Genomic DNA, 26,017 nt, shown 5'->3' on the forward strand with positions numbered 1-26,017 from the left:
ATCAATCTCTTCGATCAAAAATATTCTACATCAACATATACTACAGAAATTTGAGTTTTAAAAAATATCTATTTGTATTAACACATTCACCCCACGTTTGGTAATCAGAACAGCATCGTACATTGCTCAACACCACTCTGAACTGCTTTTAAATGCAACATAATGTGTGGTTCATCAGGGAGAATACCCATGAATACCCATGACCCCTGCTCGAATGGCCCCCCTCGGGGGGTCTTCATATCTCTCAATGTAAGCAAGGTGGGCTTCAGCATGGCTATGAAAAAAAGCAGAATCCACAATCTGCCCATCAAAGACAGTCATGGGGGAGTCAGCCCGTGTGTGCACACTGCACACAGCCATGCCACTCACTCCAGGGGGGAGGACGCAGGCGTGTGCAGAGTGCTGGCCGCCCCTGTGAGCGCTCCAGTGGCAACCAGGGACGTTCCTGGGCTGGTGGTGCTGAGCAGGACCCGGGGTGCTGCCGGCAAGCTCACGAACGGGCCCTCATTCGTGCCGTAAAAAGAGCTTACCTAAACCTGAACTTGAATTTTAAGATAGAGAGGGAAAAAATCAGTTTGTCTTTTTTCCCTTTCGCATTCGAGTTTCAGTAAACTCACCATGATTATTTTAAAGTGAAAGTGAAGTCGCTCAGTCGTGTCCAACTCTTAGCGACCCCATGGACTGCAGCCTACCAGGCTCCTCCATCCATGGGATTTTCCGGGCAAGAGTACTGGAGTGGGATGCCATTGCCTTCTCCATCCCCGATTATTTTAAAACTTCATCAAAAATCCCTTATGAAGTAAAAAATGGCATATGTGTACTTCGTCGAGTCCTGCTCTTTGTGACCTCATGGACTGTAGCCCATCAAGCTCCTCTGTCCATGGGATTCTCCAGGCAAGAATACTGCGGTGGGTTGCCATTTCCTTCTCCAGGGGACCTTCCTGACCTAGGGATTGAACCCGTGTCTCCTGCACTGGCACGTGGATTCTATACCACTGCACCACCTGGAAAAATGGCATATTCGCCACTGACGAATTTGATTATCTGCTTTCACTTGCAAACCTCCCTGTATGGGGTGCATCTTCTGATCCATGGTGTGTCCATCAGTGACAGGCAGGTGCCAATCATCCAGGGACCCCTCCCAATGGGGTTAAAACTTAAAAATCTTAGAACCAATGAAATATACTAGTATCACTTCAGAAGAACGTGGTCTCTAAACCTCGGAGAGCTTAAAAATCAGCTCCACAGATGTCTGTTTATATTGTATTTCCCAAGATTTAACTTGGTTGCCAATGTCACAGAAGGTACACAAATGAAAATACTGACCGGGTTAGGAGCAGAAAAGCCACAAGCTCACAGTTCTTGCTTCTGAACTTATAAAATTAATGACATTATAGCTCATAAAAGCTCCATCTACCAGACATACTCTGTGTGTCTGATGTCAACTCCCAGTCTCATGGTGAGGCGGGACGGACAGAGTCCCACTTTGGTGGTGGTGATGTGGTTTAGTCCCTCAGTTGTATCTGACTCTGTGCGACCCCAGGGATTGTAGCCCACCAGACTCCTGTTTCCAGGGGATTCACCAGGCAAGAGTACTGGAGGAGGTTTCCATTCCCTTCTCCAGGGGATGTTCCTGACCCAGGGATTGAACCCAAACCCCCTATATTGCAGGCAGATTCTTTACCGCTGAGCCACCACGGAAGCCCAAGTCCCACTTCACAGATAGGAAACTCAGTGATAAGAAAAGGGTGGGAAACCCATTTCCTGCACCTACCAATGTCTGTCTACTAAGCTGTCTAGGAGAGTTTCACAGTCTCTGCACCTCTATGAAGAACCAAAAACCAACAGCTTGTTAAGGATTATCTGTCTATCCAAATGCTCAGTTAGTAAAAAAAAAGAAAAGAAAGAAAAAAAAGTAAAGTTTATGTTCATAATGACACTGAATTACTTTCATTTCTTATAAAAACTGCATTCGCTTTGCCATTCCTTCCTCACTGCTACATTTTATTTCTGTAACCCCCCATTACCTTCCACTAAATGATGCCCTTTACACATTCTCTCTGTCTGCCCCTGACTAGATCAGAAGCCCCTGTGTTCAATCACTGACGTCTTATATCCTCTCAATTCCTGGTAACAGACTGGCACGTAGGAGGTACTCAATAAACATTCAATGGAGGAACAAACTCTTTTTTATATTCCAAACAAACTTAATTAACAGTACCTACTATCAGGTACCGGCAAGTTAAAAAAGGAAATGCCTGATGAACACTCCTACAGAAGCACAAAGGCTAAATGAACTGAGGTTTATTTTAATATTAAAAAGAAGGCAGGAAAGGTCCTGCATAACAATAGCTATAAACGTCTTTGCGACACCTCTCCTTACCCCGGTGACACTCATTTTCCTCTTATAAAAGGTAACTTCAGGGAACTTGTGACCACAGAAAGAGTCAGATTCAGAGTCGCCCTTTTTTTTTAAATGAATAAATAAAAAGTCACCTTTTACCCAAGTAGAATAAATTTTTTCTGTCTTTTTTGTTAATTGAAGTATTATTTAAAGCTCATAATACTGAGAACAAACTTCTTTTTTAAGAAAAGCTTCTTACTTTGAGAAGTATAATGTAAATCTCAATGAACAGACTATATTTTTCTCTGCATGGCCCTCATCTGAATTTCTGGTTTCCAGTACCACTGAAAATGGTTCTTTACTCCCCTCTAAGGAATAATAACTCACTGACCATGAAAAGCAAACTTTTCCAAAGCAAAGCTCTGAAAAAGTGTGGTTCGTGAAAGAGAAATTATGGCTACTATTAAGTCTGCTATCAAAGCTATTGGAAGGGTGTCCACCGGGCCCCTGCTCGAGGCCATCATGGGGCCAGCCCTGACCTTCACATGCTCACCGCTCCTACCTCGTTCCTGCTGAGTCCTGGGAATCAGAAACTTACCTAAGACAACCTTAGGACAACCTTAAGACTCTGTACAGCGTATGGGGGCTTCCCAGGTGGCGCTAGTGGTAAAGAATCCATCTGCCAATGCAGAAAAAGCAAGAGACGATCTCTGAGTCAGGAAGATCCCCTGGAAAAGGAAATGGCCATCCACTCCAGTATCCTTGCCTGGAAAATTCCATGCAGAGAAGCCTGGTGGACTACAGTCCAGGGAGTCAGTGTCTGACACGACTCCCTGAGTCCGACACAACTGAGCACCCACGCACAGAGCATGCACGCACAGTGTATGGAAGGCCTCCAGAGGTGCCCGACCTTCCAGTTGGGTCACTGGCCTCAGACGGTGCTAGAAGCTAGCAAAAATACATACAACTGATAGGAGGTCCTCTTTACCTTTCCAAGAAATGCAGAATTTTCTGCAAAACTGAGACCACAACTAAGGTCAGTGGTCACCACACTAACAGCGACACTCTAGGCAATCAAATCCTATATTCCTGTCAATCCCCCAGGTCCAAAGGTCAATGTTCACTCTGCCCTGGAAAAGCTACGCTGAGAGAGTAACTCATCAACAGACAACTGACGGGATAAACTACAGTCTCTGCACACAGGGCTTCCCTGTGGCTCAGCTGGTAAAGAATCTGCCCACATGTGGGAGACCTGGCTTCGATCCCTGGGTTGGGAAGATCCCCTGGAGAAGGCAAAGGATACCCACTCCAGTATTCTGGCCTAGAGAATTCCATGAACTGTATAGCCCATGGGGTCGCAAAGAGTCGACAAGACTGAGCGACTTTCACTTCTGTACACAGCAGCGTTATGTACAACTGTGAAAGGAATAAGGAATCTCTGTTTGTTCTGCTGCACACTGCTCTCTAGATTGCTGTTTTAAAAAGAAAGAAGCAAAGCAGAGAAAATGGTGCAGAACAAATCACTGTTTGGTCAGGACGGGGTGGAGGAGGCAGGGTCGGGGGAGGAGATAAGAATAGATGGATGGATAGAAGGACACATTTAAAAGAATAAGAAATAAACTAAAAACCAAAGAAAACCAAAGCAAAAAAAGGTTATCTATTGAAGAGGAAAGGTACAAGGCAGAGAAGGCAGGGAGAGAAACTAGATTTGAGTACACCTTATTTTTTTAACTTTTATTTTATTTTTTTTTTAGTTTTTAACCCTCAAATGATGTATATACATTTTACTTAATACTGAAGCAAGATTGGGTGGTTGTTTTTTAAGCCTTAAAAATGTAAAGTAAAATAAGATAAATGATCCTAAGTTTCAGGTTGGGAGGAACACGACCCACAGGTAGAGGAACTATTTTGTGTGACTTTAAAACACAGGAGGGCTGCTGCACACTCTTAGTGGCACATATCCTTAGGATGGCAAAAAGAACAACTGCTGAACTGCATCTGGTCTTCATACTATGGTGACACCATCCGTACTACAATGTAGGTAGGTAATTAAGTTGATGAGGTAGGAACTAAGATGTTTAGCATAAGGAAAAGACAAGGAGACAGAAATACAAAATCAAAGAAAAATAAAATACCTGTAATTCTATATTTGACCTGGAAATGTTAGTACAAAGCCCTGACATCATTTCTCATTTAGAAAACATATATATATAAACACACGTACGATATCTGACTCAGAAACGTGCCCCGCCAGAAGAGCAGCTTCCTCAGCACCTTGCACTACGCCCCACGCGAATGAGCCAGGACACTTTAGAGAAACGGCTGATTGCAGACACGGAGCAGGAAACAGATTCAGAGGGGCCTGAAACATCCTGTCACATCAGCAGAGAGACAAGCTCTATTACCACGGTACCTGGATTTCAGAGCCAATCTGAAGAGGCTCCCACTAGCCAAGGATGAAAAAAATTTAACTTCATAAGAAAATATATATACACAATGGAAACATCAGATATATTTAAAATCAGGAGCTCAAAATGAAAAAAATCTCAGCACTTTTTTATGTGTCTGAAATGACTAATGATTTTTTTTTTTTAATTTGCCTGGAAATAAAGGTCAGGAATCAATCATGGATTTTCCTTTTCTGTATGAACTCAGGGAAACCACGAAGCTGACAATGGGACATTTCTCTTTATGGAATATCCAAGTTGATACATGAAGAAAAAAGGGTAGAATTAGGATATTATGTGTGAGTGCTAAGTCACTTTAGTCATTCAACTCTTTGCGACCCCATGGACTGTAGTCCTCTGTCCATGGGACTTCCCAGGCAAGAATACGGCAGTGGTTGCCATTTCTTTCTCCAGGGGAGCTTCTGACTCAGGGATTGAGCCCATGTCTCCCGCACTGCAGACAGATTCTTTACCACTAGTCTCACCTGGCAAGCCCAACTAGAATATTACCATTTTGCAACCCTAAGAAAGTACTAGATCTAAGCAAGAAATATCAATGAATGCTAAACAACATAAAAGAGACACCAGACTCTCCCAATAAAACTCCTAGGAGAACTACCCAACACTACCCATTAAAATACTTTGTCTATTTCCTACAAAATCTAAGTTAAGTCTAATCAAGCAGCAAGATCCAGCTCTTAATTCACAGGAAACCAAGGGCAAGGAACATGTTAAATGAGCACCCAAGGCTGCAACCAACAAAATGTAGGGTAATCTACAGGAAAACACTGCTTCCTCACTTAATAAATAAACATAAATGAGTAAGACAAAAAGAATGAAGAAGAGAGGAAGAGCCTCAAGATTAAAAAGATACATCAGACACATCAACCAACTGCAATGTACATCCTGGAAAGACAAATTTATGAGACAACCAGGGAAACATGAATACTGATTAGTTTTTAACGAGCTATTATTATTAAAGAGTTATTAATTCCCTTCTATGTCTATTAATAATAAACAGGATTTTTAAAAAAGATTTTCAAGGAACATAGATGAAACAAGTTTATTGAAGTGATCCATGGATTCACAGAAATTCATTATACTAGTCTCTCTCCTTAGGGATGTTGAAATGTGCCATGATAAAAAGTTAAGGGATAAAAAAAAACGGAGGTTGCCTGTGAGTTCTTTTAAGGCCCAAACCCTAATGGCATAGGAACATGCAGAGGCTGACATTATATATGTATGTAGGGTTGGCCAAAAAGTTCGGTCAGGTTTTTTCATCACAGCTTCTGGAAAAACCCTAACACACTTTTTGGCCAACCCAATATATACACATACATTAAATGTGCACACATGCAGGACATTAAATATATGTAATACACTAAATATGCAAACTATAAATATACCTTACATACATCCAACACTAAACTACAGGGCGCTTCTGTTACTGCCCCTCCTCCTGACTTCACCAGACGTTAGATGTGTCATTTCACCTCATTTACTTCCCCCTCTGAATGGGGAAAACAGTTCTGTGCTATCTCACTTAAGTGCAATGAGGACTACTTTTCCGGGTACCTGGAGGTGAGAATGAGGATCAGATATATTCAAGTTCAAGGCATCCATGCTGGCTTCTTAAGAGAGCTTGAGCTCATAGGTATCTCACAAAATCTCTGATCCTTTGGCCTGCTTTTTCAAAGCCCTGTTAGTGCACTTTGATTTAATTTACTAAAAGTCATTCACATGGAGAGCTTTTACAAAGTTACCATAATATTAAATACCCCTGATGTCTTTTAAAATGGAGTCAGAGCAAAAAGTACATCAGAGGAGTGGTGGAGGAACCTGGGATTGGGAACAGGGCTCTTTGGGGGCCGATGACAGTCTCTTTTCCCTTCCTAAATAAGATAACAGCAAGTTTAAGGCAACAGCAAGGACCTCACGCTACTTTAACTGGCCAATTCTGGTCAAAAATTAGGAATACTGCAAAACTGTGGTGTGTGTGTTATGCTAAGTCACTTCAGTCGTGTTAGACTCTCTGGGACCCTATGGACCATATAGCCTGCCAGACTCCTCTGCTCATGGGATTCTCCAGGCAAGAATACTGGAGTGGGTTGCCATGCATCAAGAAGGGCTTTTTCCCTCCCCTTTCACTTTTTTTTTTTTTTAACCAAGTTTTTCCAACAATCAAAAGTATCTTCTTCACAGACTTAGAAAACTAATCTTTGGTAGCTGGTGGAGAAGGCAATGGCACCACACTCCAGTACTCTTGCCTGGAAAATCCCATGGACGGAGGAGCCTGGTGGGCTGCAGTCCATGTGGTCGCTAAGAGTCGGACATGACTCAGCGACTTCACTTTCACTTCTCACTTTCATGCATTGGAGAAGGAAATGGCAACCCACTCCAGTGTTCTTGCCTGGAGAATCCCAGGGACAGGGGAGCCCGGTGGGCTGCCGTCTATGGGGTCGCACAGAGTCGGACACGACTGAAGCGACTTAGCAGCAGCAGCAGGGGAAGGGATAGTTAGGGAATTTGGGATGGTCATGTACATACAGACTGCTGTGTTTAAAATGGATAATCAAAAAGGACCTGCTGTACAGCACATGCAACTCTTCTCAGGGTTACGTGCCAGCCTGGATGCGGGGGCGTGGGGGCTGGCGGAGGATGGACACATGTGTATGCGTGGCTGAGTCCCTTCCCTGTTCATCTGAAACTATCACAGCATTGTTAATTGGCTAGACCCCATACAAAATAAAGACGAAAAAGTTAAAAAAAAAAAAAAAAGTGTCTTCTTTTCATGAACCTCTTACTTTTCTATTAACCTTTCAAAGTCACTTTGAGTTAGATTTACTTCAGCAAAACCATCAAACAGTGTTCAACAGGGCCCAAGAAACACTATGAGACAGAAAGCGAAATAACATTAGCAAAACACCACAGGAAGCTGCGTCCTAAGTATATATTCGTCCCACACGCTGAAATGACCCACAGAACATATCAGAGCAGCTAGCCGTGCTACAAACTTTAAATAAAATGTGTTCAAGAGGAGACATCAGATCAGCAGAGTGTGCCTGTTTGAGAAAGATAAAAATTTATCAAGGGAAACACATCCAGGAAAACTGTCTAAAAGCACGTGACAATCTACAGATATATTTGATACTTCCTGCTCAAACATAGCAGAAAACTCCTGCAAACCTCTCTTTTGTAACACGTGAGTTGGTGCTTGTCATTGTTCAGTCACTCAGTTGTGTCCAACTCTTTGTGACCCCATGGACTGCAGCACACCAGGCTTCCCTGTCCTTCACCATCTCCTGGAGCTTGCTCAATCTCATGTCCATTGAGTCAGCAATGCCGTCCAACCATCTCATCCTCTGTTGTCCCTTCTTCTCCTGCCTTCAATCTTTCCAAGCCTCAAGGTCTTTTCCCAAAGAGTGGGCTCTTCGCATCAGGTGGCCAAAGTATTAGGAAAAGGTATAATACCCAACGACTGTTCTGTTCAGGCAGGAGGGAGCCTCTGGGCAGATGGCCCAAAAGTAGACCCTCTATGTGCAGAGGAAGGGCAGGTGAGTGCCCCAGAGCCTGGGAGACTAGTCCAGAGTCTGTCTTCACACTGCAGGAGGGCCAGGAGTCCCCAAAACCAAGGTCTACTGTTCAGCGGGGGACCTCTGGCAGGGAACACGAGGGCTTTCCTGGAATTCCAGGACCGGGAAGAAAGGTGGGAATTCTGGACACCTCTAGATCTGGTCACATTCCCACCACCTTTGCTGAGATGATAGACCTTGAAAAATCAGTTCTTTTACTTAACTGACTGGGGAAGGTAGTCAAAATGTGTTGAATGACAGACATGAACATGTTGTAATTACCAATGCTATCTGACCAACAATGTGCCTGCCAGCTAGAAGAAAATGCTTTGGGCAACAAATTCTTAGGCCAACGCTACAAGAATAAAGCAGTTAAAAATCCACTGAAATGACAATGCTATTATGTTATGATGGGTGAGTTAGTTTATAGTTTAGTATTTTGGACTCTGACATTGTATCAAGGTACAAGGAACAATAAAGCAGATAAGAAAGTTAAACTTTACCTGAAAGGTATGCAACTTTTTCCTTTAAAATTGGCAAAACATCCATAGCTTTCATTTCATCGTTTTTTCGAAACCCTGAAAGACAAAGGAGAAAATACAATGACTGGGTTGCTTGAGTGTCATTTAATTTCTGAACCATCCTTATCTCCAATGCCAACACAGCTGCTTTCTTTACACCCATGAAGTTAACTTTTTATTCTATGAAGTAAAGTCCCTGATCCTTCTCCTTTAATGAGGAAGAACAACTTGCAGATGCAGACCCCGAGGCTCCCAGACTAAGCAGGCTCTCTTGGTCATTTCCAGCCTTAAATAAAGAATCAGTCCCCAAAAGACTAGATGTGAAATCAGTCCAGATTGTTTCACAAATCTTCAGTTGTAATTCCATGATTAACATAAACAGTAGCAAATAAAGTAGCAACATTGTTTAAAAAAAAAACAACTATGATTCGTGGCACACTAAATCCTCTAGGGGGAGCTCAAAGCCACATCCTATCTGCGAATCTGGTTAAAAATAAAAGTGTCAGGGAGGAGAGCAGGGATTATAAATAGCTGGGGACCGGCCACCGCTCCCTCTTGGCTCTGTCCTTCCAGGTTTTCTGGGTCATGCCCCCCTGGAGGAATGTCACTGGCGAACGTGCCAAGATGGCCTGGTGTCACCTGCCTCACAGGGTGGCCCAGGTCCCTCTTCTCACATCAAACCAGCTCTCCCCACGCCCCCGCCAACGTCGCTGAAGGCCAAGTGGAAATACTCTGGCCAGGAAGCCCAGTTTAGGACAAGCCAATGTCCATCTAAGCCAAGGGAACCCTGGCAGCCCAAACATGTCCGGCCGAAACTCGCCAGGGTGGCTGCCCACACGGGAGTTTGGGGTCAGGATGTTCACACCTGTAATAATGTCTCAGGATTTTACTCTTGGAGGTCTCTACAGGGGTCATCTGGGTTCAAGATATTGGCCATTCTCATCAAAGTAGTGACTGTGGGCGGTTCAAAAGGGAGGGGACATATGTACACCTAAGGCCGATTCATGTTGGTTGACGTACGGCAGAGGCCAGCATAATACTGTGGAGCAATTATCCTCCAATTAAAAATAAATAAACTTACATCTAAAAAAAAATTTTTTTTTAAACCCAGTAACTGTCATTCATGGCAGAGGAATCTCTTGAAAAAAATTAAAGACTACTGCCCCAACCCTATCTTCCTGTCTGTTTTTGTCAAAACAGTATAAGGAAAGGATCCAAACTGTGAGTTGGTAATAGCCAATGGAAGGCACAGACCTGAAAGCTCTTGGTAAGAAAAATGCTCTTGGTAAGTGATCAGAGTTTCCATGTCTCATGTGCCTGAGCGGTTCCTACAGACCAGCCCTGCCACAGGGCTGAAACCTGTAAAAACCGCCTGTCTCAAGGCACAGACAGGAGAGGGACCAAAAGCAGGATAGAGGAAGTCCCTTTATAAGGACTTGAGGGCAGGGCCCGGCCTAAGCCACCTGGAGCTGCTGAAACAAGTCAGGACACAGCTCAGGGCGACCTCGGGAGCTCCAACCAAGAGGGGAAACCATGAGTAGCAGAAGGGGAGCCTCAAAGTGTGTGGACAAACTTGGCCCAAACCTCTGTGCTTGCAGGTTTAGGGCAAGCTCCCTGCAGCCCCGACTCCAGCTCAGGATAAGGACCAGGACCTGACTCGAGGCCGGAGTCCAGCCTGCTGAGACAAGGGCACAAACAGCAACCACACCAGCCCCTTTGGGAGAATTCGAACAGGATCTAGTCTCTACAACCTATTATTCCCAGAAGCAAAGAATGGGTAGATTAGTAACAACCCTGTCCACAGAATACCTGTGTAGGAAGAACCCAGTTTAACAGGATGCAACTAGTCGCAAAGAGTCCAACCCAACTCAGTGACTAAACAACAAGAAAATCATGGACGTTGAAATGTCCAAGGGCTTAGCACATTACCCAGCTGGCTGAGAAAGAGCTCGCTCGACACAGAACCCAGGCCTCCACATTGCCAGCCTCTTTTGCTTTCCATTATACCTCGCCTTGGAGAAGGCGATGGCACCCCACTCCGGTACTCTTGCCTGGAAAATCCCATGGACAGAGGAGCCTGGTAGGTTGCAGTCCATGGGGTCGCAAAGAGTCAGACATGACTGAGCGACTTCACTTTCACTTTTCACTTACATGCACTGGAGAAGGAAATGGCAACCCACTCCAATGTTCTTGCCTGGAGAATCCCAGGGACGGGGGTGTGGGGGGGGGGGGGGGGCACTGGTGGGCTGCCGTCTGTGGGGTCGCACAGAGTCGGACACGACTGAAGTGACTTAGCAGCAGCAGCATACCTTGCCTTGCGCTGGCAACCCACCAAGCTTTTAAAACAGGGGCTATTTATAAAAGGCAAGACAGGAGCCAAGTGGTTTATAATTTCATCCTTAAGCTTCCTTCAAAAACCCTTGAATGGACGCAATATCGTCTCAGGAGTTTATTGCCCATCATTGGGCGGTTCACTGCATGTGTCCACAAAGACTGACGACATCCCAGTTGCAGCTGATATGAACATGGATGGCAGCAGGGGAGGCAAATACAAAGAGGAATCAGGCACCATGGCAGCCTTCCTGGAGACGAGCTCATAAGTACCTGGAGGGCAGGGCGCGGGATGGAAAGTTCTGTGAGCCGCACGTGGCACCCATGTGGCAAGGAGGAGCAGATCAAATGGCAGGATGCTCGGAGGGAGCGAGCCGTGGCTGCGGATCCTCAATCCCATGGGGATTTGAAAAGAGGATTCCCTTCCACCACCACCAGATAAGAAAACGCTGCTTCCGGCCGCTTCCTCAACAGCCTGTGCCCGCAGGCGCCCCAGCCAGGACAGGGCAGAGCCTTCAGGGAGATGCCACTGACACGGCTGTCCTGGGCTCCACACCACAGCAGAAGGACTGCCTGTCATACAACCCTCAGCAAGAAGAAGGTCCCGATTCCTGGGCAGGGACCCCAGGAGAGGCCAGCGTACTTGACAATTCCTGCCGACTCTAGGCTACAATATTTATTAATGACCTTGATGGCGCGAATGATGCTAGTTAGAACTGCCATGTTCCGGCCGCCGCACAGGAAGATGATTGTACTGATGGGAAAACAAAAGTGAAGGAAACGAAACAGCCTTCACCTGCCATGCCCCACTGTAAGCCACAGACTGGCTCCCGTGGATCCTCAGTGTCTTAAAAGCAGCTACTCTAGCCAACCAGTTCCTGAATAGCCTCTCTAGATTAAGTAAGATTCACCATTTTTCCAGAGGAAGAAAGACATGTGAGTCAATGGCTAAACTGGTGTGGAAATGTGTTTATTATGATATATGTACATGTCCCAACATAGACGAGAATGTAAATTCTAAATAGTTTCACTGCAATATTTTTGTTGAATATGCCACAGAAGAAGAGATGTTACTGTTTTTAAAAATTGACAGTGAAAACATCTAAAACAGAAAACAGAAAAAACAAAACAAAAAAGAGAACCATAAAACTAACCACACCAAGACACTGAGTTTGTGGCTATTATTAGGCAGTCACCTAAGCATTATGTTTAACCCGGTTTCCATTTTTAAAAACAGGCAAAAGACAGAGGCAGCCTGTACACACACACTAAAGCCAGATTAAATATATCATGTAACTTTCAATAAAAAGCAGGAAGAACTCAGCCATGAAATGTCCTCAGATCAAAAGGCAGATTCTGTTCCAGGCCCTGAAGAGCTATTTATGAAAATGGAGCGCATGACTACAAAAAACTTACAAATAAATGGCTTCTGGGCTATTCCAGTGATTCCAGACTACACTACAGATAGGATAACTCCTACTGCCAGGCTTCCTGATACATAAAAGGACCAAGCTGTGGCTCTTAAACTTGTGGAACAAAGGATACACCCAGCAACCATGCTGGAAGCACACGTCTGTCCTTCCACACTCTCAGCGTTCTGGGGAGAGGACTGGTGAATGCCATCTCAGAGGGACAACTGCGAGACCCCAGACCACACCAGTGCCACAGACCACGTGACTCAGCACTTTACTTCCAAGGGCCGCCAAACTTCACAGAGAGAGTTTCAGGACATTAGTCCTGAATATTCACTGGAAGGACTGATAATGAAGCTGAAATTCCAATCCTCTGGCCACCTCAGGCGAAGAGCTGACTCACTGGAAAAGACCCTGATGCTGGGAAAGATTGAAGGCGGGAGGAGAAGGGGATGACAGAGGATGAGATGGTTGGATGGTATCACCAACTCGATGGACATGAGCTTGAATAAACTCTGGGAGTTGATGATGGACTGGCATGCTGCAGTCCATGGGGTTGCAAAGAGTCAGACACGACTCAGCGACTAAACTGAGGACAGGGCAAAAAAAGAGAGAGAGAGAGAGAAAAGCAACATGAATGGGGATAATAAACAGAGGTAAATGGCCAAAGTCAGAGGACGTGTAGTTGTTGGACTATTTCGTAAATTACATACTTTTCCAATTACACAGGCGGTGCTGGAGAAGACTCTTGCAAGTCCCTTGGACTGCAAGGAGATCCAACCAGGATCCTACAGGAGACCAGTCCTGGATGTTCACTGGAAGGATTGATGCTGAGGCTGAAACTCCAATACTTTGGTCACCTCATGTGAGGAGCTGACTCACTGGAAAAGACCCTGATGCTGGGAGGGATTGGGGGCAGGAGGAGAAGGGGATGACAGAGGATGAGATGGCTGGATGGCATCACCAACTTGATGCACATGAGTTTAGGTAAACTCCGGGAGTTGGTGATGGACAGGGAGGCCTGGCATGCTGGGATTCATGGGGTCACAAAGAGTCGGACACGAATGAGCGACTGAACTGATACTGAAGTGTGCGTAGAGAGACTGGACACTTGTTACAATTTAAAGTACATTTTGTTGAGACAGAGAAGCCCATGTGAATTTTAATGAAATGCTAGCTTCAGGGCACAGTGAAGATGCAGTCAGCCAAAGCTCACCCAACGTCTTCTTGGTGCAAAGGGTATGTCCCAGGGGAGGCCTAAAAGGCAGGCAACAACTGCTCTCTTAAACCAAATGTGAAAGAAATTTGACCAGAACGTTCATATGATAAACGTTCATATTACTCTAGATCTTGAGGTTTCTTGAATGCTACTGGGAGGGGGGCGGGGCACCTACAAATCTGATTTCATCATTGTGAACACAAATGTGCAGTTAGTGGTTGATGACCTTCCTTCCTCGTTCCTTTGGTTTCAGTCAACACAAATAACACCTTTTCCCTCAAGCAATCATATGTGAATATTCAGAGATTTTAACATTTCATTTAAAAATATCCCAAACCCCGTCCTCCAGGTTCAGCATGATGTGACTTGCCAAAATTGATTCTGCTATCACCTTTCAGATTGCTAGTTAGCTCAGCAGTCTCTTGATTTGTGATCTGTTTCAATCCCCCCCACTTCCAAATTATCTACATTCCGTAAAGTGACTTGTATTACGTTACCCATCAGGAGGACCGCTTTTCCCCTCTCTTCCTCTAAATCCACCTGCAAGCCAGAGGACACGTCTGTTTCTTTCCCTGCTGTTTCCCAGATGGCAGGCACAGGATGGTCAATGAACATGGGCTGAATGAAGGAATGAATGAGCGGACGAACGAACTAACAGAACATACTTCTCCAGCTTCTTGCCCCTGAAACCCCCCAAGAGGCACCCCGGTGTTCCCTGGCACTTTCTGTTTCAGGTTTGTAAACTATTAAGCTCGGTATTGTTCAGATGCCTATAGTATGACTTACACTTCTAACAAGGAAAATTAACCTCTGGGTCCTAAGAGTAAACATTCCACAAGTTATTCAACAATGGAAAATCTTTTAGTTGTACCAATGGTCTGAAACTCAAACTATCTAATACCCCACTGGTCGAATCAACTTATTTTTTACCCCTCCACTCTACAGGGAGGTACTGCATTGTTACTCTGAACAAATACCTTCTGAAGCGAGTCACTGCTGACCAGAATGCTCACAGGCTTGGTCACTTCCTTGGTATCAGATTTTTTAAAAACAACAAACAGAAAAGGAAGAGCCACCTGCCCCCCCCCCCCAACGTGTTGTTATTTTTTTAATTTAAAAAGTAAGCACCACAGAAATATTTTTACAATGAGCAAAAAGCTTTTATGCCGCACATCATCCCAACAAAATTTATGTAGCTGTTTTAAAAAGAATTAAGATGAAGCAAAGCAAATGAGTTTTAAAAATGAATCAAATTTTTAAAAGTCTAAACCAAAACACAGGTTAGTATTTTCCCTCCATATTTCTCCTGGGACTACTGACATATATTACTAGTCATTTGAAATTATACCTAATCCTCTAACTACATGAGTCAATTCTTTTTTAAGTAAAAACAGTGTTAGGGGAAAAAAAATACTGTCATTTCTTCCCCATTTGAGCTGTAACCAATGAACTGGCACCTTGTTCTGAACAGCCCACCTCACCTCCTTCACTGGGATTTGTCCCTAAAAGACAAGGCAAACTGCCCTGCTCATCCATTTTCAGTTTTCAGAGGTTGCATTTGCCTGTCAGCCGTTCTACTTTAGTATTTACTAAGTGGGAAACCTGAAAGTGGGGGAGGACTGCAAAGATTCCCATCCTTATAAAAACACAGCTTGTGGCAGCAAAAAAAAAAAAAAAGTATTAATAAATAAAGCAGCATCTTGAAAGAACAAAGAAAAGCAACGTGCAGCAGTAAGCTGGAGGGTTCCTATTAGTACGGAGTCTTGGTGGTGATCACCTTATTTTACTCATTACTTTATTTAGGGGAGAGCCGCGCGCGCACGCACCCTAGAGCACAAAGAGCTGGGTGATACATCTCTGCATCAGCGGCCGCGCGCACGCGCAGACAGAGGTGACGTCACCCTTTCCAGGCAGGCCGTCCGCAGTTCCGAGTCCGGACCTTTCTCTGCAGTGCCTGCAGGATTAGTCACGGATCACGGGGAGCGGTGCCGCGCGGGGCACGCGGTTTGCGCTATCAGGGCTTTTGGCCCGGCAAGCACTGAGATCAGTGTTGCGTAGGAAGGAAGCTGTAAGCCTGCATCCTCTCTGAAGATGTTGGGGCGGGGGGCGGGGGAACAAGGTTGTAAATCAAATGCTGTATGTATCATTTTTTACTAATATATAAAAAATCAAAACAATGCAAGACATATTATTTTTCCATATATCTGTAAGTGCAGTCCACACACACAAGACCATTACGAGGGTCGACACGACTTAGCAACTGAACAGCAGCAGCAACAGACTGCATATAAAGTGAAGTGTTTATACCAAGAACAGGGACATGTTCACAGGCCACCACGCAGGAATATGGATGGGGTTTCATACTGCAGCATTATAATTTTTACTTATAACCTTTATGGTTATAATAACTGTCAGGCTCACTGATTTATTCCTTCACATAATTTTAGAAGCAATAGCCTGTAACATCATACTGCGAGAGAGGTTTGATTGATTCGAGGCTGTTAAGAATGTTTCAACTTAAAAGAGCTCTGACTTTTAATGTCTTGAGCACAAAATACAGAAAAACAAAGAAAAATAACCACATACACAAAAAAGAAACCATAACAAGAATATTTTGACTATTATACATACTTTACTGTAATGAAAACATCTGTAGAATTTTTAACATTTGACGATTTAATTACATGGTAACTGTGTTAGAGGTTAATTTAAAAGCATAACTAATAGGCCAATGAAAGGAAATATTCCAACAGTCAAAATAGGAAGAGGAGTACCAAAAAAAAGGAGTGGGGGTGGGAGTTCTACAATCTCATAAATCAAAAAAGATCCATGTGCCCAGATGTGCCACTCATCTTTGCCTCCCCGGGGGCCAGCACGGGGCCAAGCACAGAGAAACCTTATCCTCATGTCTGTCTGATGCCAAGAGAAAGAACCCGTCTGGCTGTGTTTATGCTGGTACTGCCGGAGAGGCCTCTGGGGGAAGCTCCCCCAGGCTGCATCTTGGGACCTATCACTCATGCTAAACTACATTTACATTTACACACACACACACTTGCAGACATATAGCTCTGTGTGCTGACGGACATCAAGTAAGATTTGCTTTACACAAGGAGCAGCCTCTCAGGAAAGCTGTTTAAAAAGTTAATTTGCAGCCAACGAGTAACAGTCATACAACCATACAACTGGATCAAATCAACCAAGGCTGAATGCTAAAACGCAACTTCTTTAATCATTACAGCAAACAATCCATAAATGGTAGCACCCTAACCATCTACCAAATAAAAAAATCTAATAGACATGTATATTTTTTTAATGCACATCACAATCAAATTCTGTAAAAGGCTTTGGAAAATAAAGCTATAAATCTACTCTTTCCCTTAAATATCTTTTTGATTATTACCTACAAAAAGGCTCTCGATTACAGAGAAGTGGTATAAATGGGTGGTATTAAAACTCCTCTTGGTATGCACTGATTTGCTCTGATCTGGGGTGACTTGCACATCCAGCGTAATCTAGGGTCCTTTTGTTGAATTCAGTGTGTTTGGCAAAGCAACATGAGTAGTAAGGCTGTACAGTGAGAGACACACAAGTGTGGAAAAATGCAGCGACAGGAAATCAGAATGAGAGATGTGGTCTAAGATGTAGGATTTATGGGGAGAGATGGTTGTGGTCAGTCTTGGCTGGAACAAAGAGGGGTGGTGAACCAGTGGGCAGGTGCCTGGGGTACGGTCTTCCCCAAATATCTAACCCTGAACTCTCACGCATCTTCCCAGACCTGGTCCCCACGGTGTGGGTCCCAGTGCAGTACCGGGCCCTACAAACCACCCACCGCACGACTTAACCAGGAACCCGGGCTGGCCCTGCCCCCATCCTCTCTTGCACACTCGGGAGTACTGTGTCCACCAACCAGCATGACCCTTGCATGTGTGCCTCCAACAACCTCCTAATGGATGCTCACGACTCCCTGGGATTCATTCTGGCACCCTCCCCCTGAATGCACATCTCCCAAATCCACTCCCCTAAAATTCGCCAGAGGCTACTGTGAAATGAAAATATCTCCTGCCATATTAATAAACAAGACTTGTCACCACCATCAGCGATTTCTGGTCTCCAAATGTGAACGAGGGCTCCCCAAACTGAGATCCAGCAGATGCCGCCAGCCCCCACGGTGACTGCTGAGGAGCTAGGAGAATGCAAGCAGCAAGATGATCAAGGAAACAGGACTGGCCCGGAGAGCTGAGCTGCACACGAAAGGAGTGAATTCAGGGATCCACTGCCTTGCATCCTCAGCTGCACAGAATGCTATAAATTCCTTAACTTGATACCTGATCTTTGATGTTCAGACTGCCTGCTCCCTTTGTTGCAAATTGCATAGAGCCTGACTTCCCACCCCTACCTCCTTAGAGCAGTTTTCTCAGTTATCTTCTCCTGCACTCAGAGTCCTAAATATCCCCACCAAAATAAAATAACTCTTACTTTCAGGTTGTGACTGTATTTTTTAGTCGACACGTCCAATCAAGTCCAGACTCCGAGACGTGGCACAGAGGTCCTCAAGACCTGACGTCCGCTTACCCCTCAGTTCAGTTCAGTTCAGTCCTCAGTCATGTCCGACTCTTCGCAACCCCATGAATCGCAGCACGCCAGGCCTCCCTGTCCATCACCAACTCCCGGAGTTCACTCAGACTTACGTCCATCCAGTCAGTGATGCCATCCAGCCATCTCATCCTCTGTCATCCCCTTCTCCTCCTGCCCTCAATCTTTCCCAGCATCAGGGTCTTTTCCAATGAGTCAACTCTTCGCATGAGGTGGCCAAAGTACTGGAGTTTCAGCTTCAGCATCATTCCTTCCAAAGAAATCCCAGGGCTGATCTCCTTTAGAATGGACTGGTTGGATCTCCTTGCAGTCCACAGGACTCTCAAGAGTCTTCTCCAACACCACAGTTCAAAAGCATCAATTCTTTGGCACTCAGCTTTCTTCACAGTCCAACTCTCACATCCATACATGACCACTAGAAAAACCATAGCCTTGACTAGATGGACCTTTGTTGGCAAAGTAATGTCTCTGCTTTTGAATATGCTATCTAGGTTGGACATAACTTTCCTTCCAAGGAGCAAGCGTCTTTTAATTTCATGGCTGCAGTCACCATCTGCAGTGATTTTGGAGCCCAGAAAAATAAAGTCTGACACTGTTTCTCAATCTATTTCCCATGAAGTGATGGGATCGGATGCCATGATCTTTGTTTTCTGAATGTTGAGCTTTAAGCCAACTTTTTCACTCTCCACTTTCACTTTCATCAAGAGGCTTTTTAGTTCCTCTTCACTTTCTGCCATAAGGGTGGTGTCATCTGCATATCTGAGGTTATTGATATTTCTCCTGGCAATCTTGATTCCAGCTTGTGCTTCTTCCAGTCCAGCGTTTCTCATGATGTACTCTGCATAGAAGTTAAATAAGCAGGGTGACAATATACAGCCTTGACGTACTCCTTTTCCTATTTGGAACCAGTCTGTTGTTCCATGTCCAGTTCGAACTGTTGCTTCCTGACCTGCACACAGATTTCTCAAGAGGCAGGTCAGGTGGTCTGGTATTCCCATCTCTTTCAGAATTTTCCACAGTTTATTGTGATCCACACAGTCAAAGGCTTTGGCATAGTCAATAAAGCAGAAATAGATGCTTTTCTGGAACTCTCTTGCTTTTTCCATGATCCAGCGGATGTTGGCAATTTGATCTCTGGTTCCTCTGCCTTTTCTAAAACCAGCTTGAACATCAGGAAGTTCACGGTTCACATACTGCTGAAGCCTGGCTTGGAGAATTTTGAGCATGACTTTACTAGCGTGTGAGATGAGTGCAATTGTGCGGTAGTTTGAGCATTCTTTGGCATTGCCTTTCTTTGGGATTGGAATGAAAACTGACCTTTTCCAGTCCTGTGGCCACTGCTGAGTTTTCCAAATTTGCTGGCATATTGAGTGCAGCACTTTCACAGCATCATCTTTCAGGATTTAAAAGAGCTCAACTGGAATTCCATCACCTCCACTAGCTTTGTTCGTAGTGACGCTTTCTAAGGCCCACTTGACTTCACATTCCAGGATGTCTGGCTCTAGGTGAGTGATCACACCATAGTGATTATCTGGGTCGTGAAGATCTTTTTTGTACAGTTCTTCTGTGTATTCTTGCCACCTCTTCTTAATGTCGTCTGCTTCTGTTAGGTCCATACCATTTCTGTCCTTTATCAAGCCGATCTTTGCATGAAATGTTCCCTTGGTATCTCTAATTTTCTTGAAGAGATCTCTAGTCTTTCCCATTCCGTTGTTTTCCTCTATTTCTTTGCACTGATCACTGAGGAAGGCTTTCTTATCTCTTCCTGCTTACCCCTCCAGCCTCACTACTCCTCGCCCCCATTCGGGACCCTCTCTCCACACCCTCTCCAGGAATTCTAACGGCCTGCAGTGAACCACCCTTGCTCACAGCTGAACCTGCACACACACACTGTTCCCCAATCAGCCAGAACCAGCCCCCAACATGCACACACACACACATGAACACACACAGCCTTTACCCTCCCATCTCCTCCGTAGACCAATCCTGCCCCATCTGTGAAGCCTTGGAGAGCCCTCCAGTGCTGGATGAGACCCCCACCCTGCACCCCCACAGCACTCCAAACCCTTCGGGTGTCATCTATCACCAACAGTAACATCCCAGCAGATCTGGAGTACATCACCCAGGACAACCTGCCTCGTTACCAACCAGGAGCATCAAGGGTACAGAACAAACAAGCACAAGAGGCCAAGCCAAAGTTTTGCAGTCGGTCTGCACATCTAAGTTAAAGAGACTTAATCCCTAATCTATGAACCAAGACTTGCGTTTAAATTTAGGTTTATTCCTGCCTCTCTTCACAAAGAAGGCCCCAGCTTTCTTTCCGTGAACCCTAAAATGCTAAGGTTCTGCTTCTGAATACGTCCTGCTGCTCAGATGGCATGAGAAGGGGTAGAAGGCAGCCAGGATGCAGAAGCCACAACCCTCCCCATGGATCTTCCTCCCAGCTCCTTGGGTTCAGCAGCAAACACTCATCAATCCCTTCTGTCTTCTAGACACTATGGTGATTATCCTTCCATTAAAGGGAAAGAGAGAAATCAAGGTTGAATATTTTAATAAGCTACCAATTAATTTGAGTGTCCAGTTGTTGTTCAGTCACTAAGTCACGTCCGACTCTTTGCAACCCCATGGACTGCAGCATGCCAGGGTTCCCTGTCCTTCAGTATCTCCCAGAGTTTGCTCAAACTCAGGTCCATTGAGTCAGTGATGCCATCCAACCATCTCATCCTCGGTCGCCCCCTTCTCTTGCCCCCAGTCTTTCCCAGCACCAGGGTCTTTTCCAAAGAGTCTGCTTTTCGCGTCAGGTGGCCAAATACCTGGAGGTTCAGCTTCAGCATCAGTCCTCCAGTGACTATTCAGGGTTGATTGCCTTTGGGACTAACTAATTTGATCTCCGTGCAGTCCGAGTGCCAGCGTCCAGAGACTGCAACTAAACAAAAATACCATATAGTTCTTCCTCAACTTACAATGGAGTTATATCCAGATAAACCCATCATAAAAGTCAGAAGTTTATTAAATTGAAAATGCATTTAATACACCTAAGCTACTGAACATCATAACTTAGGCAAGACCATCGTACATGTGCTCATAACACTTACATTAGCTGAAAATTGGGCAAAATCATCTAACACAAATTCTATTTTATAATGAAGTACTCAATGTCTCTTGTAATTTATTGAATACTGTACTGAAAGTAAAAACAAAAAAACCAGGGCAGCCTGTCTTGGGTACAAAATGACTTTAAGCGTATTGGTTGTTTACCCCCGTGAATGGGCAGCTGTCTGGGAGCTGCAGGTCTGGGTCACTGGCAAGCATGTCCTGGGAGTGCCTACCGCACAAGGCTGGCCCCGAAAGATCAACGTTCAACATTACAAGTATGGTTTCCATTGAATGTGTATGCTTTTCACACCATCATAAAGTGAAAAAAATCTCAAGTTAAACCATTGTTAAGTCAGCAGCCAGCTATGTTCAGAGACATTAAATCACACATACACAACATCGAAGTTTCTACTAAAGCATTTAGCAAAGTTAAGATACAGTATGTTCTACACACACTACTGGGCTTCCCTGGTGGCTCAGTGGTAAAGAACCCACCTGCCAATGCAGGAGACATAGGTCCAATCCCTGGGTCGGGAAGATCCCCTGGAGAAAGAAATGGCAACTTACTCCAGTATTCTTGCCTGGGAAATCCCATGGACAGGGGAGCCTGGCGGGCTACAGTCCTTGGGGTTGCAAAGAGTCAGACACAACTTAGTGGCTAAACAACAGCAAGAAATATACACCACCACGTGTAAAACAGACAGCCAGAGGGAATCTGTGCAGGGAGCTCAGCTTGGTGCTCTGTGATGACCTAAAAGGGTGGGATGGAGTTGGGAAGAGAGGCTCACGAGGGAGGGGGTACGTGTTTGCTGATAGCTGATTCACGCTGTTGTACAGCAAAAACCAACAAAACACTCTAAAGCAATTCTCCTCCAGTTAAATAGAAGATGATGCAGTATGTCCTTTTTTTTGCCTCAAAATTCCTGTTAACTCATTTACCCTTATTAACACATCACATATGGTAAATGTCACAAAGAAATGAAATTTTTAACTGAAGAACTGAAAAGTTACTTCCATTTGGATCTAATTTCAACAAATATTCACTAGAAAAATATGTCTTCAAGAAAGATCAAAGAATTTGGCAGAACTTTCTACCAAAAAGTAGAAAGTACAGTCCTTGGACGAAGCTTACAATTATGCTTGTCATCGCTTGGTTTTCATTAAGGACATATTTACACAAGGTGTTCTCAAAAGCCCTAGAGATGCTCCCCCTAAATGACATGTTCCTGATTTTAAGAAGCTTATCATCTAAAACGAAATAAAACAAAACAAAACACGTATTAGACCAAGAAGTAGCCTTGACAGTGTGAACATAACAAGCAGAGTCTGATGGGCAAATAAATATGCCTTGCAAGTACAGGTACTGTTATTTACAAGAGATGTAGATGCTGTTGTGATTAACTACACAGATCCATCTGAAATTATGATTTTTGTCACTGAAATTTTATATCCATCACTGTCACTAAAACTAAGTCCTTGACACAGAAAATGGGGCTCCTGGAGAGAAGTTTAAGGGGGAGGTGACATACAGATACCTATGGCTGGTTCATGTTGATGTATGGCAGAAACCAACACGATATTGTAAAGCAATTATCCTCCAATTACAAATAAATAAATTTAAATTTAAAAAATTAAAAGGGTGGAAACCACAAAGCATAAATAATGTTGTAACATGTGAAGAGAGGAGGACAATGATCTCTTTCGTCATCAGAAGCCCACTTGATGGCTTACATACAGGTGCTTGGCCCCGGTTATTCAGCAAACCTATTCTGCTTTGAAAATTTTCTTCATTTGTTTCCAGAAACGTTATCAGAAATAACGTTATGTGAGACACCTTGGGACACAACCGCTGCTTGAGGACGCCCATGGGAGCAAGCTTAGTTCTGCCCTTGGGATGTTTGCTGGCCATGGAAGACAGCCAGTCTGGAGCAGGGTGAGACCTGGGCTGCGCAATGCCCTCCCACTAAGCAAGGACACCTTAGAAATCAAGAAAAGTGGTGTCTGTGGCTGCTTTGTTTTCTTTCGGGCTGAATTCCAAATGCAACTTACAGTTAAGTTGGAAGCTTTCTTGCAGATCCCTCTACTTAGCGTAATAAGACGTGACTGCTCAATAGGGTATTAGATAGTTTGAGTTTCAGTCCTGAGGCCACACTGCTGGGTGGTGGCTTCCAGGGAGAAGGGCAAGTCTAACAAAGGTCCATCTAGTCAAAGCTATGGTTTTTCCAGTAGTCATGTATGGATGTGAGAGTTGGACTATAAAGAAAGCTGAGCACCGAAGAACTGATGCTTTTGAACTGTGGTGTTGGAGAAGACTCTTGAGAGTCCCTTGGACTGCAAGGAGATCCAACCAGTCCATCCTAAAGGAAATCAGTCCTGAACACACATTGGAAGGACTGATGCTGAAGCTGAAACTCCAATACTTTGGCCACCTGATGCAAAAAACTGACTCACTGGAAAAGACCCTGATGCTGGGAAAGATTGAGGGCAGGAGGAGAAGGGGACAACAGGGGATGAGACGGTTGGATGGCATCACCGACTCAACGGACATGCATTTGAGTAAACTCCAGGAGTTCATGATGGACAGGGAGGCCTGGTGTGCTGCGGTCCATGGGGTTGCAAAGAGTCAGACACGACTGAGCAACTGAACTGACTGAACTCTGATCAGGGCAACCTAGCCTTTGGGACTCACTGCCTTTTAAGGTGAAAGAAACTTTTTTCATTCAGGTACTGGTGTCCTGCCTTACCTTCATTTGCAAGCAGGGAAAAGAAGTTCTAATAAGTAGGACCTATTATTAACCTTCCTACTGAATTCCTAATAAGAAATTTAAGAAACAACAAAGAGAGTTGAAAAAAGTTATGCATCTGGCTAATGGGGAAAAAAAAGACAAAGAAATCCAATTCAATTCTCTAACCGCCTCTCCCTCCCACCTCCTTCACCTCAAATTCCCTCGGCATACCCACAAAAGTACACTTTATAAATTCTGCTTAAAATATGTTTATTAAGCCACATAAATTCAGATACACTGATGGCAAAACAAATTTTGACATAAAAAATGGGTTTAATGTGGACTGACTCATCTCTCACTTGGGATTCTCATGCATATTCATTAAGAAAAGGGAAAAAAAAAAAAAGATGCAAATTCCCAAGGGAAAGAGGACAGACATGCCCCTCTGGGAGGGAATCGCTGCTGGAGACCCCGGGAACCGGAGGAGGTACCAGCCTACGCCTGGCAGCATCTCCGCCCTGGATTCACTCTGGGCTCAGACAGTGGCGCCAGCAAGGCTGAGGAGTGCTCCAGCGGGGGTGTGGACCCTCACGAATGCGGAAGACACTCCAACTGCGGGACCCCAATGCTACCATCCCACCTGGTCCCCCCACTGACACTCCAGGGGCTGAGACCCGCTCGGGGCAGGGGAGGGGGGAGGGGCGGGCAGGAGCAGCCGTGATCCGTGGGGTCTCTACCTGCTCGCTTGTGGGGTCCGCAATAAGAAACTGAGGTAGAGGTGGGAGGACTGGATGGGGGAGGAGGTGCTGGAGTAAGGGAGGGCAAGCTCTCCGGAAAGCTGACTTCCTTAGACTTGCCCGGTGGCTCCAATCAGAGAGGGCTAAGACCCAAAGCTTTTAAGCCATGCAGGCTGGGGAACCTGTTTTCCTTTCTCTGATCCCCTAATTGCTCAGGCCCTGATGGCGAGGAAAAGAGGCAGTATCTCTCCACCGGGAAGCCCAGGGAACATTTTTTCCCAATTAGTATAGAAATGCAAATGCAAGTACAGAAATGCAAACAGACAGGCAGGAAGGACATTTACATGTAGGTGTGTGGGACTCCCTCATCCACCAGCCCTTGCCTGCACCTGCAGGGCCTTCCCCGGAGGAGGCACTGGGACCTCAGCACACCTGCTGCCCAGGTGCTCGGACCGCCCAGGGTTACAGACGACTTCCTTCCCAGGGAGAGATGGCGCAGATCCTACAGGTGAGCGGGGAGTATGGAAGGGGGTGTTAAAGCTACAGGCCACCACCCCCTCCCCGGTGTTAAACACTGATGGACAGCACCTGACATCGAGCTGCCAGGACTGGAAAGGAAATTTCCTGTCAAGGGACTACAGTGTCCAGCAAGGAGGAGTCGGGGCTGGAACCTGGCTGCCATGTCTCCATCCCTGCAGTGGGAAGACCATGGAGGCACCTCCATCTGTGAAACGGAATGGATGAGAATCCCAAGGATACTACCCAGCGGGCAAACAGCACCTAGAACACCAAGTACCACTGACTTCCGAGGAAGCAGCTTATCCTCAGATGAACAGGTTTGCTGCTGCTGCTGCTAAATTGCTTCAGTCGTGTCCGACTCTGTGCGACCCCATAGACGGCAGCCCACTAGGCTCCCCCATCCCTGGGATTCTCCAGGCAAGAACACTGGAGTGGGTTGCCATTTCCTTCTCCAATGCATGAAAGTGAAAAGTGAAAGTGAAGTCGCTCAGTCGTGTCTG

General features: G+C 45.1%; 1 protein-coding gene across 8 annotated transcripts in view; it reads right to left on the bottom strand.

Annotated features, from left to right (window-relative positions):
* TRIO (trio Rho guanine nucleotide exchange factor) overlaps positions 1 to 26,017 on the bottom strand; it is a 362,508-nt gene that overhangs the window by 223,691 nt on the left and 112,800 nt on the right. For all 8 annotated transcript variants that reach the window (XM_045163663.1, XM_045163664.1, XM_045163662.1 and 5 more), the window contains exon 2: positions 8,867 to 8,941. In XM_045163663.1, coding sequence (XP_045019598.1) covers positions 8,867 to 8,941 — 75 coding nt within the window. The remainder of the gene's footprint in view (positions 1 to 8,866; positions 8,942 to 26,017) is intronic.

Source organism: Bubalus bubalis, chromosome 19 (genome assembly GCF_019923935.1).
Source record: "Bubalus bubalis isolate 160015118507 breed Murrah chromosome 19, NDDB_SH_1, whole genome shotgun sequence".
Taxonomy (NCBI): Eukaryota; Metazoa; Chordata; class Mammalia; order Artiodactyla; family Bovidae; genus Bubalus; species Bubalus bubalis.